The sequence below is a fragment of the Phalaenopsis equestris genome, unplaced genomic scaffold (assembly GCF_001263595.1).
Source record: "Phalaenopsis equestris unplaced genomic scaffold, ASM126359v1 Scaffold000202, whole genome shotgun sequence".
Lineage (NCBI taxonomy): Eukaryota > Viridiplantae > Streptophyta > Magnoliopsida > Asparagales > Orchidaceae > Phalaenopsis > Phalaenopsis equestris.
The window spans coordinates 952,131-965,400 of NW_018164644.1; the positions used below are offsets into that span (position 1 = coordinate 952,131).

At 35.1% G+C, this 13,270-nt stretch overlaps 2 protein-coding genes across 3 annotated transcripts in view; one reads left to right on the forward strand and one right to left on the reverse strand.

Annotated features, from left to right (window-relative positions):
• The window catches only part of LOC110022761 (equilibrative nucleotide transporter 3-like), a 10,379-nt gene extending 9,422 nt beyond the window's left edge, over positions 1-957 (reverse strand). The window contains exon 1 of the mRNA XM_020721858.1: positions 927-957. The gene's annotated coding sequence lies outside the window, so the exon portion shown is untranslated. The remainder of the gene's footprint in view (positions 1-926) is intronic.
• Positions 958-7,953: 6,996 nt separating this feature from the next.
• On the forward strand, positions 7,954-11,201 carry LOC110022743 (putative cyclin-D6-1). 2 transcript variants are annotated; one of them, XM_020721827.1, is made up of 6 exons: positions 7,954-8,347; positions 8,431-8,517; positions 8,592-8,687; positions 8,771-8,972; positions 9,058-9,188; positions 10,833-11,201. In XM_020721827.1, the coding sequence occupies exons 1-6, from the start codon at positions 8,144-8,146 to the stop codon at positions 10,923-10,925; spliced, it is 813 nt and encodes a 270-aa protein (XP_020577486.1). In that variant the 5' UTR covers positions 7,954-8,143; the 3' UTR covers positions 10,926-11,201. The 2 variants fall into 2 exon arrangements, with proteins under 2 accessions (XP_020577486.1, XP_020577485.1); XM_020721826.1 differs by lacking the exon at positions 10,833-11,201 and adding an exon at positions 9,288-9,557.
• The last annotated feature ends 2,069 nt before the right edge of the window (positions 11,202-13,270 follow it).

The following is a 13,270-nucleotide window of genomic DNA, read 5'->3' on the forward strand; positions in this document are numbered from 1 at the left end:
TATATATATATATATATATATATTAAAATGATGAAACCAAGGTGAGGTGTAGCCCATCCCATTTCCTTATTATGTATTCAACTCATAACAGACCGAACCACAATTATGGTGACACCTATCTCATCCTCCTATAATCATTCTAAGCGTGCAAAGTCTCTCTCTTTTTGACTGCCACACGCTCTTCTTTTTTTATTTTTATCGAAGTGACCCTAGGGCCTATGCCTTGCTGTTGAAGCTTGCTCGGCGTTGAGAACAATGGCATGTGGGACTGTATGACTTGCCTCGGAGATCAAAGGCAGATGTATAGAAATTTGATTGGATTTTAGCTTTTGGAAATCAATGGAGTTCATTGATGACTTAGATCTGGCTTCAATGAAATTTTGAGAAAGGGGCGGGCGCTTTAGATGAATTGAGCTGAGTTTATTTTAACCTGAGTAACACGTGTTCAGATTTATAATTTATTGATTTTCTTATTAAATTTCACATCTGATTGAAATTTAGACCAGCTTAACCTATTTAAAGGTCGACACTAATAATTGAAGTATGTAAGTAGGGTAACTATTAAATTTGAATTTAATTGGGTATGCTAAATATTATTTATGATGAGCTTCAATATTAGCAATAGAATGTTTAAATGTATATACCTAATTACTTATTTTGGAATTGTTATAATTGACACAATTAATAGGCTATTATGTTTGCTACAAAACTAAACTGACTCGAATTTAAGAATGCATGTTTATCTAATGGATTAAGAGTGATATCTTAAAAGAAGAAAAGTTGATCAAAATGTTCGCAAAACTAGCAAGTTATGCAGCTTTCAAATCTAGAGCAGAGAAAGCCAATTATAATTTAGACTAATGAACCTAGTTTGAATTAATTAATTTAAAAAATTTTGAGTAAACCTTGAATTGTGGTTCAACTACCTTAAGCTCATATCATATGCGCTGGACTTGGGGTAAAAGAAGAGCAAAGTTCCTTCTACACCAATGAGTGCAGATGAATAAATTGTGCCCTCCTTCCTGCCTCCTTCGCTGCTTTGATCTTTCTCTAGTACCAATGCGTCCACTATAGAGAATCCATTAAAGAGTCTCTTACAAAGAAGCGCTGGAATGGTTATCATGGAAAAAAGAGAAGTTGTAGGCCTCAGCCTTCTGTTCTTTTCTTCAATTTATTTCTTCTTCTTTTTTTCTTTTTTTCTTTTTATACACACGGTCCCAGCTGAAAGAAAGTAACTACACATGACACCTTGCTCCTGCTTGTTTGTTTCTTGCCAAGTGTGATATGCGTTTTTCAGCCTTTTCATAATGTATTAAAAAGTTAATTTTTCGTAGATTGCAGTTTTTTTCCTTTGTTTAGCTAAATGATATATTTTTACAGATCCTTTTTTTTTTTTTTGCTTAAGCTGTAGCTTCTTAGAGAGAATACTTCGAGAAATAAGAGAATTGCATCAGATCATTGTGTTGATTTTCTGCAATTTAGGGAGCTTAAATTAGAAGAAAGCTATATAATATGTATACATGGAAAACATACAACTGCGTGTGAGCAGGCGACCAAAGTGTAGTCATTCGTTTCCTTTACATGAATTGGCCGCGGCTAAGGTGGCCCTGCGTGCTCTGAGCTTTTTGTTAAGAAGACAGCAGCAAGGGAAGGATTGTGTGGCTTAGCATGGATGCAGCAAGACAAATTTTCGCTGGCAGCTCTGTGCTAACAAATATTACATGTGAGGTCGGCGTCAGGAGAAAATTCATGAATTCAAGCTTATTATTATTTAATTAATTTGTGTGTTATACTGCAATCTAACAATTAACAATATTACATGAACGTACTAAATGCATGGCACATTTTTCTTATTTTTGGGACTTGTTCAACTGAGACAATACGAGTGAATTTTTTATTTTTGGAGTTTAATGAACAAAATATATGTAATGTACTTATATTAAAAATAGAAGTTACATACAGCTGAGGGCAATCATTTGGTTAGACATTTAGCTCACATTTATATGCACCATATCTACATGATATACAATAGATTGGCCTGAATAGCATTCAAGCATCATGCATGTAGGTTGAGTTGTAAGCCTTGTGGGTAATAATATCGTTCACTGTCCATCTATTTCCTGAACTTTGTTTGGCATCTTTTATTTTTTCCATTTATGTTTTTTATTTGTGAATTTTTTTTAAAAATAAATTATTATATTATATGTGAAACTTCATTATTGCAATTTGCTAAGATGAGCGATGGTCAGTTTTTTTCATGTAGGGTTGATTCAAACAATTTTAAAATAGTTAAAATTTGAGAAGATTTTAAGCTTGATAATTACTAAACTCAATATCATAATCTCTTCTAAATCTTCAAATCTACATCATATGTTTCTCTATAGAAGAAGACTAAATCATTGATTGAGAGACAACTGTAGTTCTTCATTCAGTTAAATATTGACGCAATGTTGGTTATCATTATGACCAGTTTTATACAAATGGATTTCTTTTTTGAGTGGTTCAGACAACATTCATATATGGAAGAGCTTGTTAACAGAAAATCAAGGATTTTGACAGGTGTTAGTACTTGGCATACCTACTTCGATCCATCTTCAATCGATCTCTTAATGTTATCTCTCCAAAATGCTCATCGCTATTAATAATTTTTCACATATTCAAAGGTCACAACGTATACATCATATAGTGTTTCCACGTGCTATTTTTTTTTTCCTCAAATTTCTTCACCTCGATCTTGATGGGATGCATAACTACCTAAATCGAAGTTTTTTTCACGGTCATGATAGATGTTGAGTATCCGATGACATGCTTCTATCCATGAATCTACTAGATCTTGTAGCCCAACTTGCTCCAATCTCTTTGTCTCGCGTTCACTACTTCGCCGGAATTGCAGTCTCAGGCCCGAATCTAGAATTGTCTATCCAGCTCTAATACTAATTGTTGCCAAAATAATGCAAAAAACAAATTCACACGGCAAAAAAACAACCAAGCACATTGCACATTAAACTTGTACACATAAATTTCTATGTATTTAAAAGTTAATTTGTACAATATTCTTAACAAATAGACATAGTTAGAGTGTATGACTCGAAATCTATTATGTTTAGGCTGAAAGCTCGCAGTGCCATATATTTGATGCAACTTAAAACAGTGCTACAGAGAGCTCGTGATTATATAATAGATGTTAGCAAATGAAAGACCTCCAAATAGAGTCCAAGTGAGCTAAGGCCAATCAAGTTACAGGGCAAATTGGTCCCAAATGGTGCAGTGCTACTGATCCAACCTTTAGAGCATCGATCCATTACTTTCGCACTCAGATGAATAATGTAAAGTTAAGCTACAAACAAAAGGACGCCCGATAAGAGAAAAAAAAAGCGCCCACAAGAGAACAACAATGGCAGCCTCATCAAGTCATCCCATCTTGTCCTGATCTATTTCCTCCTTTACCATCATTAATGCTTCATGCGTATATGTGTAACTTCCTTTAAATCTAGATCTGCCCGAAGAAGCTCCCTCTAATGGCCCAATGGCTTTTCCTCTTCAGAATTATTACCCTTTTAATTCTACGCAAATCAAATTATTAGACAAGATTCCTTTAAGTGCATGCTTCGTGTTGCAATTCGGGTGCCTAAGAGAAATAATTACGATGTGGAGTAATGAAGCATGCAAATGATTGCATTCCATGCGCTTTTCATAGTTGTCCCAAAGCTTTCTTTAAATTTTCTTCGTGATTTAATTAAAACGTAAATGATGGAAGGTTCTTTAGCATATTTTTATGTCTTCTCTTTATTGAATTTTTGGCTTTTATTGTAATTAGAGGTGATTTGGTCTTTTGACATTATTTACTTATATGTTACATTTTTTTTCTATAAAAGGGACTTGAGGCTTATGAGAGCTATATGATGAGAAGCGTGACTTGTAACCCCTAGCTTTTTTTCTTTCTCCCATCCGGTGCTAGTGAAATCTCCTTCCCCGTGAATTTAAGCGAATCAACGTAACACTGAACAACGTAAAACTTTTGTGTTTGAATTTTTTATGTGAATTTCTTCCTTTCTGCATTATTTTCGCATAACACTCTTAGCTCTCTTTTTTCGTTGAGAGTGGGGACCGATATATTAATTTATTACAAGTCATAAGAAATTGATGAAAAAGATTTTTTTTTTCTTAGTAAGAACAATCATTGAAAACACTTTAAAATAAGCTTGTTTTTTTGTATTGTTTTAGAAGTTTAGTCTTGGTGTATTTTAAACTGGTGAGACTTATACTCAGAAACAATCTTTATCTTAAGGTGCATACTTAAATTTCGACTATGGTCATTAAAGAGAGGCTTATGTTTTTATTAACATTATTGTATACATTGGAGCTACCAATATGAATCTCAAAGAGAACGAACCACCAAAAACAAAAAAGCTTCCCCCTAAGGGTAAACAGTGGAATAACAAGTCACTGTCAAGCAGGTGAAGCCGCGTCTCTAAACCAATGACAGTTCAAATCCCTAGAAATGGTCCCTTGCCCTATAGCGACAACATCTGTCAAAGGTGAGACGTAATTCATCATAGCAGCAAGTCTCATCGAATACCTCACACAGACAATGACAAGATTCAACAAAGAACTTGTAAATATGGGTATCTGGCTGAGGAGACGAATTGATCAAGTGGACGATACGTAGACCCCGTAAGACTTGAGTCAAAAGCGATAAGTTAGTCACGACTCACCTAACAAGAACAAATCAACCCATCAGTCAACCAACGGATTGGCCAAAGCGCAGGTAGAAACTCCATGATCGTAATTAGACGACCTCCAACTCCCTAGATATGAGCCATATCTAACACAGTCGACCAACGGATTGGCCAAAGCGCAGGTAGAAACTCCCTGATCGTAATTAGATGATCCATGATCGTAATTAGACGACCGACCTGCTTTGCCGCAACGGACGAGATCTTCGTTTGACCAAACACGAGGCACGGTCGTCGATTAGTCGATCACCTCAATTGGTCGTATTCTAGCGAATCAATCAATCAATTACCGTCATATCAAAATTTAAATTGTAATATATATATATGAAATAAAATTCAAACGGGCATTAATCACATTAAAAATGGTTTACATAATTGTTCCCTCATTTCTTTTATTGTAAAAAAGTAAATTCTTATAAATAAGAAACAAAAGGACGATCATAGGGTGGCAAGCCGTTTGAACTCCCCCGATTCTATCCTCAGTAATTCTCGGTTCACTTAATTCTCTCTTTCACTCGACTCTAACTTTCGATGTATGCTCTGAAAAGACAATTGTGGATCCAACAATTTTATACTTCAAAATACTTTAAAATAGATAATAATTATATGATTATTATTATTTGAAAGAAGGTCATGCCCTTCTACCCAAGCTACCAATCAGAGAAAGGGCAATGGCATTACCAACACATGCCCTGTATGCGAAATTCAGAAATTGGAGAGCTGCTCCGGCAATTTTCCCTTTCGTAAACTAAAATTATTGAAAATTGTTGTCATTATCCATGGCATAAAATAGAATAATTTTAAGAGATTTAATTTATTTTATAAATTTTAAATTAACAAAATTTATGTGTATATATTGTTAGTTAGGTAATTATTTGGAGTGGGGAAGGCCAAAAAGATGGTGGCAGAATAAAGATCGATAGCTGGCAGACCTGACGGTACTCACGTACAAACTAAATTTCAATGAAAAATGAACAAACCTTCTCCATCTTCAAACACATGGAGTGGGGGCGGCGAAAATACGAGAATTGGGAAAATAATTCGCAAGCGAAGAAATTTCAAGAACGGTTGCATTTTAAATGTTATTTAATAATACATGATAAGGCTAAAATTGTATCACTCCATAAACACTAAGGTACCACTCACGAAGCGTATCTATGAAGATAAATATGATGATGACAAATAGAAAGTGACACACAAAGATAAACGTGTTTATAAAAAAGAAAATTTAATATTTATTACAATTTTGAAACAAACTTTAGGATGACCAAAAATGACTTCTTTTCAAAATATTTGGTCTTTTCTAAGAATTTAAACAACTAGATGTCATTACAATTAAGTAGCGAAGTCTTTTCTAAGAATTTAAACAACTAGATGTCATTATAATTGAGTAGCCTTGAGCTTGTTGCGAACATTTCTATTGAGACTCACATTCTATAGTTAATTTTATTTAGAATAAATTTTAAAAATGTCTAATTTAAATACCTTTGTGTTTGGAGATCTTACAATTGATTCTTATTAAAAAAGTGAATTTTTAGGAGCCATACTAACTACTACATCAAAATATCACTATCTTAATTACTAATTTTTGGACTATAATGTACTGAATTATAGTTGCCTTACATTTGATCGATAAAATAAAAATTATAATGGACAAGTAAATCATAAATAATAATTTTTTTCTTGGATAAGTAAATTAAGGAACAATTTTACTTTATATAATATATATTATGTAAAAATAACTTAATAAATAGCTGAAATTAGAATTATTTTCCTTCCTCTGCACTTCCTTGTGATTATTTATTGTTAAGCCAAAATTTTTATGTGAATCACAACCAAGATATGGAACATAAAATAAATAGAAAAAGTGAGGGATAAAAAGAGACTTAAGAGCCTTAAGAATATTATATCAACAATATATTCCTTGCTTTTCTTACAAGTTTGTGTTCCTATATTTATAGTGTGTAACAGTTACATTGAGAAATGTCAATAGTGCCCTAAAAATTTTTTATTGTCGGTAGTTTTAGTTCGGTTTACTGGATCATCCACTCTGTGATGATTAGTATTTCTTCAAGCTTTCCAGGGCTAATTCTTTGATGTGTAATCTATTAGAGATCGTTTGGCTTGGTTCACAGTACTTTAATAATAGCCTTGGATGTTGGGCTGGACGGGCTTAATCGTGCTTTGACTAGTCAAAGCGGGCTTGAGCCTGGTTTCTATCTAAAAAATCATAACTAAACTCGCCAACTCCATAGGTCGGGTTAGGCCGGGCTGGCCCTTGGGACTTAAAAGAAAAATCTAGATGCAAAAAATTTAAATTATATAAGAAATGACTTTTAGCAAAATTTATATATAATAAACTTTCTGCATCTTATTTCAAACTTTGCTAAAAGAAGCTTTACACAGCAAAATTTATACTGGATGAGAATGAATTTTTCTTAGCATTTATATAAAAATATGAATAAATAAACACATAAATACTTAAATAGCAATCATTTCTTATATGAAAATTATGCCTTCTAGTAAAATTTAATCCCTTTTGTTGCCATATCAACAAATAAACTTGAATCATTTATAATACTAAATATTAAAATCTTGGTGCGAGATATGTAAACATTATACAAACAAGAATTATGTGGCATGTACGCAAATCAACCCAAATAAATTCAATTTTTTTCGGGCCTGGTTTTATGGGCGGCTCGAGTTTGGCTTTTGTGGATTTTGTCTAAGTCAACGCGGGCTCTGATCGGGCTGGACTCGCCAAATTTCTATTCTTTTATAGCCAAATCCGCCCATAGCTCGATGGCTTATGACGAGCCGACTAATGCCCATGTCTATTTAATCACATGTTTATAATTTTTATTTTTTATTTTTCATAAAACATGAATTTTAAACTTCTTAAGTCAATATTCTAATATCGTGTTGAGTATTGCTTTTTCAGTTGTGTTTAAGATATTTATTAGATTATTTTTTAATTTTATGTGTGATTGAAATAAACGTATTAATATATTAATTCATCTCATGTTTATTTTAGATTATATAATTATCATATAATACTTTTTTATTTTTTAATATATAAAATTTTGATTTGAAAAATCAGGTATATTTTGTTCATTTCAGTAATAAATCTAACTCAAAATCCCAATAATTAAAAGCAATTAATTAATTACAAACAATTTATTTCCCGATTTCATCGGGCAAGAGAGAGTGAGTGTGATCACTGTCGCAGCCTCATGGGGCCTCCGGCTTCCTAATACCACAGCTTCTCCATCTCCACCTTTATAAAGCTAACACCTCGATTTCCCTTCTCCTTCTTAATTGCTTTCTCCCACTAATCTCTCTCTCTCTCCCCCCAGCTCTCTTTCTCTCTTCTCACACAAACGGTTTGTAGGGTTAACGCACTGGCAATGGAGTTCAACTTCGACCTTGAGAACCCGCTCTCCGGCACCGATGAAAAAGCCCTCCAACTCTCAAAAAGACTATTTCTCGGTTCCGCACACTCCGACGAGCCCGCCATGCTTTTCGCCGCTGAATCGGAGCACATGTGCTCGCTGGCAATTGCTCTAAACCAGCTCTCCACCCGCTCCCATGCCCTTTCAGTCATCGTCCAGGTAAAACATGGAATAAGGTCTCACTCTCCTCTGCTCCGCCTTATGCTTTTTCATCAATGAAAGATCTATCTGATCAATCGCAGGCTCAGTTCAGCAACAATCTCGATCCAGCACTAGCCTACCTTGCTGCCAACTATATTGATCGCTTCCTCGCCAAAAGCCAGATCCCGGTAATCTATTCACCAATCCAATGCCGAATCGGTACTGCTCTATCTCCGATCTGATTGGTTTCTTCTCTCTGCAGGATGATAAACCATGGATCGCACGACTCCTCGCCATTTCCTGCCTCTGCCTGGCCTCCAAGATGAAGAACATTGGTTTCTCCCCTGCTGATGTACAGGTACCGTGAAACTAGCTTATCATCTGCTGTCGATCAATCTCGATCCGATCGATTCAACATTTTCCCTAAATTGTTCGGAGCAGAGGGAGGAGGGGTTCATCTTCGATGCCCGGACTATTCGACGGATGGAGCTGGTCGTACTCGGCGCTCTGGAATGGCGGATGCGATCTATCACGCCCTTTTCCTTCCTCCGATTCTTCATATCCTACTTCCCCCTGACGAATCCAATCATTATCCAATCTCTAAAGACGCATGCCTCTCAGATCCTCTTCAAATTCCAAAGCGGTATAGATTTCTCGATTCGGATCGTGGATTTTAACTATTTTTCTCTAAATTTGAAAGTAATTTCGTTTTCATTTATTGGAAATAGATGTCAAATCGCTCGAGTTCAAGCCTTCTGTGACCGCTGCTGCAGCGCTTCTTGCTGCCGCGCGCGAACTCTTCCCTGCTGATTTCCCTTCCTTCCGCTCTGCCCTGCTCTGCTGTGAATATCTCAATAAAGTGCGCACATAACCCTAGAATTACATTTTCGCCTTATTCCAACATTTTCCCCTTTTTTTAGTTTATTTGTATCGTGGGTATTTCTGCAAACATTATCAGGAGACTTTGGCGGAATGCTGCACAGTGATGGACAGCTACGATTCGACCACCGTGATTGATGCGGCATCGAACGGCTGTGATTCGGACTATTCGGCTCTCACGCCGGTCACTGTACTTGACCGCCATCGTGCTGGCTTGGAAAGCGATAAGACCGCCGGATCGGCATCCAACGGCTGAGATGCCAAGATGCGCCGCACTACTGCTGCAGCTCGCGTCCTACCTATCCAGTGACGGCAGTCCGACCAATAATACCTAATTAATAAACATTTAAAAGGATTATAAATTAAAAAATACTTCAGAAAGCACATCAATTGAAAAAAAAAAAAAAAAAACAAAGGGACCAATAGAGTGGAAATATGTTAGTATTTGATATTTGTTTTTTGGGGGTAATATGGGAACAAAGGAAGAAGACAAGAGACAAAATGTTAGCTAATTCCTTTTTTCCCTCCTTTCTTGTAAGAGACACTGGAGGGGCACCAGAAATTATTAATAATCCCCGCCTGCCTGCTATAAATCAACTCTTCACGTTAGTTATTTAATATTTTAATTTATCTGGCGAACCCGGCGCTAACATTGTTGGACCGTTCTACCTCCTCCTGGATCGGGTAGCTAACACGTGTCCGCTCTTCAATTTTACTCGGAGGTAGTTGCTTATTCCATGCATGCATGTGGTGTCGAGTAACGTATGGACGGGCCTACGTATACTAGGACGTCTTCAGATCTGATCTCCCTTGCCCCCCTCACGTGACTAGTTTTACGATGGATAATTATGAGATTCTGCTGTTCGGATAAATTAATTAATGTGGATTAGGGATGGCTTTTGATTATTAGTTTGTTATTTGCGGGAGATATTTCAATTTTATTACACGATTAACGTTAGTATAGATAATTATATTTAAGAACTTTGTTTTGCTAATTAATTTAAGGATTACGTTATGGATTAATGTATTAAGTGGGTGGATTTGTTGTTCGGCAAATATGTTTTTGCTTCATAAATATTTTGAGAGCTGCACGGATCTGGAAGTATTATTTAAACGGGCAACAATGGGAACAATGACATAAATGCCTGCTGCAAAAAATGTACATAAAGACCTGCTAACGTGAAAAATGCATTGGTCCGTATAATTTCGTGCGACAGGTGAAAGACATAGCCAGGACTGTGACAGGGCTATATATATATATATATATATATATATATATATATTGTTTATGAAATATCCTTTCATTTTTTTATTTATGAGGCACTTATTTAACAGTTAAATTGATTAATTCTAATGTTAGCCAGTCATGTTACATTTTATTTGTTTTTTACTTTTGTCACCAATGCTTAGCTAGTAGCGAAGAGTCGTATGAAAATAACGAAAGAAAAATACAAATAAATAAATAAATTTATTATTGACTGTTTTCAGATTTTCAACACCATTGAGAGGAATCTAAATGTGATTCGTCAACTTACCATTTTATTTAAAAGCTTGGCAGTTCGCAAGGCATTTCATTTATTTCTGCCGCAAGTAATTGGCCCGTTCAATGTCTTCTTTTGAGCAGGGCGGGGCGAATAATAGAGAGAGCTCATGTAGGGCCCAAGCCATAAGCACTGATCGGGACGTGCACAAAAAATTGAGCATGCAGGCGGCGTAGTCTGATGTCTCGGTTAGCCATTTGGCTATTCCATCGCAAAAGTAAATTGTGTTGTTTCATTATTAATAGGTTGTTAGTTAATGCCCCTTTCCATTATTTGATATTTATGGGCCATTACTTTTAGCCAACTCCTTAATTGCTGTACTGTTTGCACTTCGATTCGCTTTTGATGTGATGTACCATTTACACTGTGGGCGAAGTATGACCGTCAATTAATGGCAGCCCAGGAGATGGGCTCATTATTGTAGCTCAATTATAGCACCAATATTTGCCCTCACAATGACGAAGATCCTATGTCGTCTTGATAATTGCCAAACCATAATTATCTTATTTCTGCGTTTCATCATTTAATTTATGTCTAAAACAGCTGAGATAATTGATTCCATCGTTTTTTTATTTAATGAATTTCAGTTCTTCAAAATCGAACACGGTATGGGTTAATATTATCTTAAATTAAATTGAGGGGAGTGATTCGATACTTTTCAGAATATGTATTTCTTCCGGTGTTGAATTGTATCGTTAAGATTAGACAAGAAATTAGCAATAAAATTATGAGATGTTTAAATTTAGTTAAGGAAAATTGGATCCAATTTAGTAGTAAAGACAATTACTTTGGGTGAAAGATGAGCAGAGGGCGGCAGGAGTCAACGAACTACAGAAGGAGAGAAATACGATGAGTATGACGGCTGATTAAGGTTGCTTTTAATAACTCATATTTATAAGTTTATTTCAGCATATGAAGTACTTAAACAACCTTCTAATATTGGCATTTCTACACATAAAAATGTGTCAGCATGAATGTCAAAGCAAATGGACGGCTCATGATGAAGAAGCAGATAATCTAACATAGCCTTCGACGATCGCTTTCAGATGAGTATTGGAGAAGGAAGCACCTTATCCGAACGATCGATAGAAAACGCAAAGAGAAAATCCCGTAGAGCGGCAATCAATCTTCAAGACGATAGTTGGATTGCAATCTTTCAGACTATATATATCGATCGAATCAAGACTTATCAAACGATCAATAACACTCATTGATTAAGTCAGCCCCCGATCTTACTATATGTAAATAACTTTGTAACTACAAAAAAATCCCCTAAAAAGCTAATAATGAGTGGGTTAATATGTGCTTTTGAAATATTGGCACACATGTCTATAAAAAGGGGTCCATATAATGAATAAGAGACTCCTTTTTTTTGTCGGCCTAGCGCTCTCTCTTTTAAACACTTACTAATAAAACGTTCCATTTTTTGGGTGTGTTTTCAGGACATTTTTAGATTCAACACCATTGTCATGGTGTAAATTTGCTCATGATTAATTCAAAATTCAATTTGCTTATTGTCATCAATCATCATATTTTCTTTTCTAAAGTACTTAAAAAAGAACATGTGACAGGGTTAAAGAATAATTTTACATTTGAGTCCGTCATTGCCTAAATCACAAGAACGAGGCTTTTGATTTGAATTGAAGGCTAAGATATCAGAAATCAGTAAGCAAATTGACCAAAAAAAGTTTTTTTAAAAAAAATTTATGGCTAGAAATTAATATTTAGTTGCAATTTCAAAAAATAAGTGCAAAGAATCTTATAGCTGAAAGTTGAACCTAGGGTTGTGAATTTAGGTCGATGATTGTTAATCGCTCAAAGTTTGATTTGAGATTTGGCTTAGATCTAGATTGGATCAAAATAAATGAGCTGAGCTGCGAGTAAAAATTTTGGATTGGATTTTTTTCGAGCCGATTTGGCTGACCTAACTAGGCAGGAGATCTGATCGTTAGAAACATATGACTGTGAATTTAACTCATTTAGATTGAAGATAGTTAATCACTCAAAAATTGATTTGAATTTTGGCTCGGATATCAGATCGAAATAAATCAGTCAAGTTACGAGCCAAAATTTTGGATCGAATTTTTTTCGAGTCGATTTTAAGCCGACCCTAACTCATCTTGAAATTGGATCGTTAATAGTCCTAGATGAATATGATATTATGTGAAAACAATGCAAAAACGAAGAAATTCATACAACATTCAAACACAAAAAAATTTATGTGGTTCAGCGATGAATTGATTTGTCTGCATCCATTAGAAGGAAGATTTCACTGGCACCGTTGGGGAGAAAGAAAAATGCTTGGGGTTATAAATAAAACTAAAAGAACATATTACCCCTCGTTACAGCCATAAATACAGCATCTAATACAATGAATGTAACTAGAAGAAATGGCGAGCAATCATGCATTCTGAGTTAATAACAAAAAGAAATAGAAGTTTCTGAAAAAAAAGATTTGAAATCATGAAAAAAATAAGAATTTGAATCACTTTCTAAGCTTTAAGATATTCAATCAAAACTG

What these genes read in the sequence shown, in the direction of transcription:
- LOC110022743 (XM_020721826.1), top strand. Translation starts at nt 8,144, where the DNA reads ATGGAGTTCAACTTCGACCTTGAGAACCCGCTCTCCGGCACCGATGAA. An exon ending in TCGCCAAAAGCCAGATCCCG is followed by an intron (nt 8,518 to 8,591) that starts GTAATCTATTCA and finishes TTCTCTCTGCAG; the next exon opens with GATGATAAACCATGGATCGC. An exon ending in GCTGTGAATATCTCAATAAA is followed by an intron (nt 9,189 to 9,287) that starts GTGCGCACATAA and finishes AAACATTATCAG; the next exon opens with GAGACTTTGGCGGAATGCTG.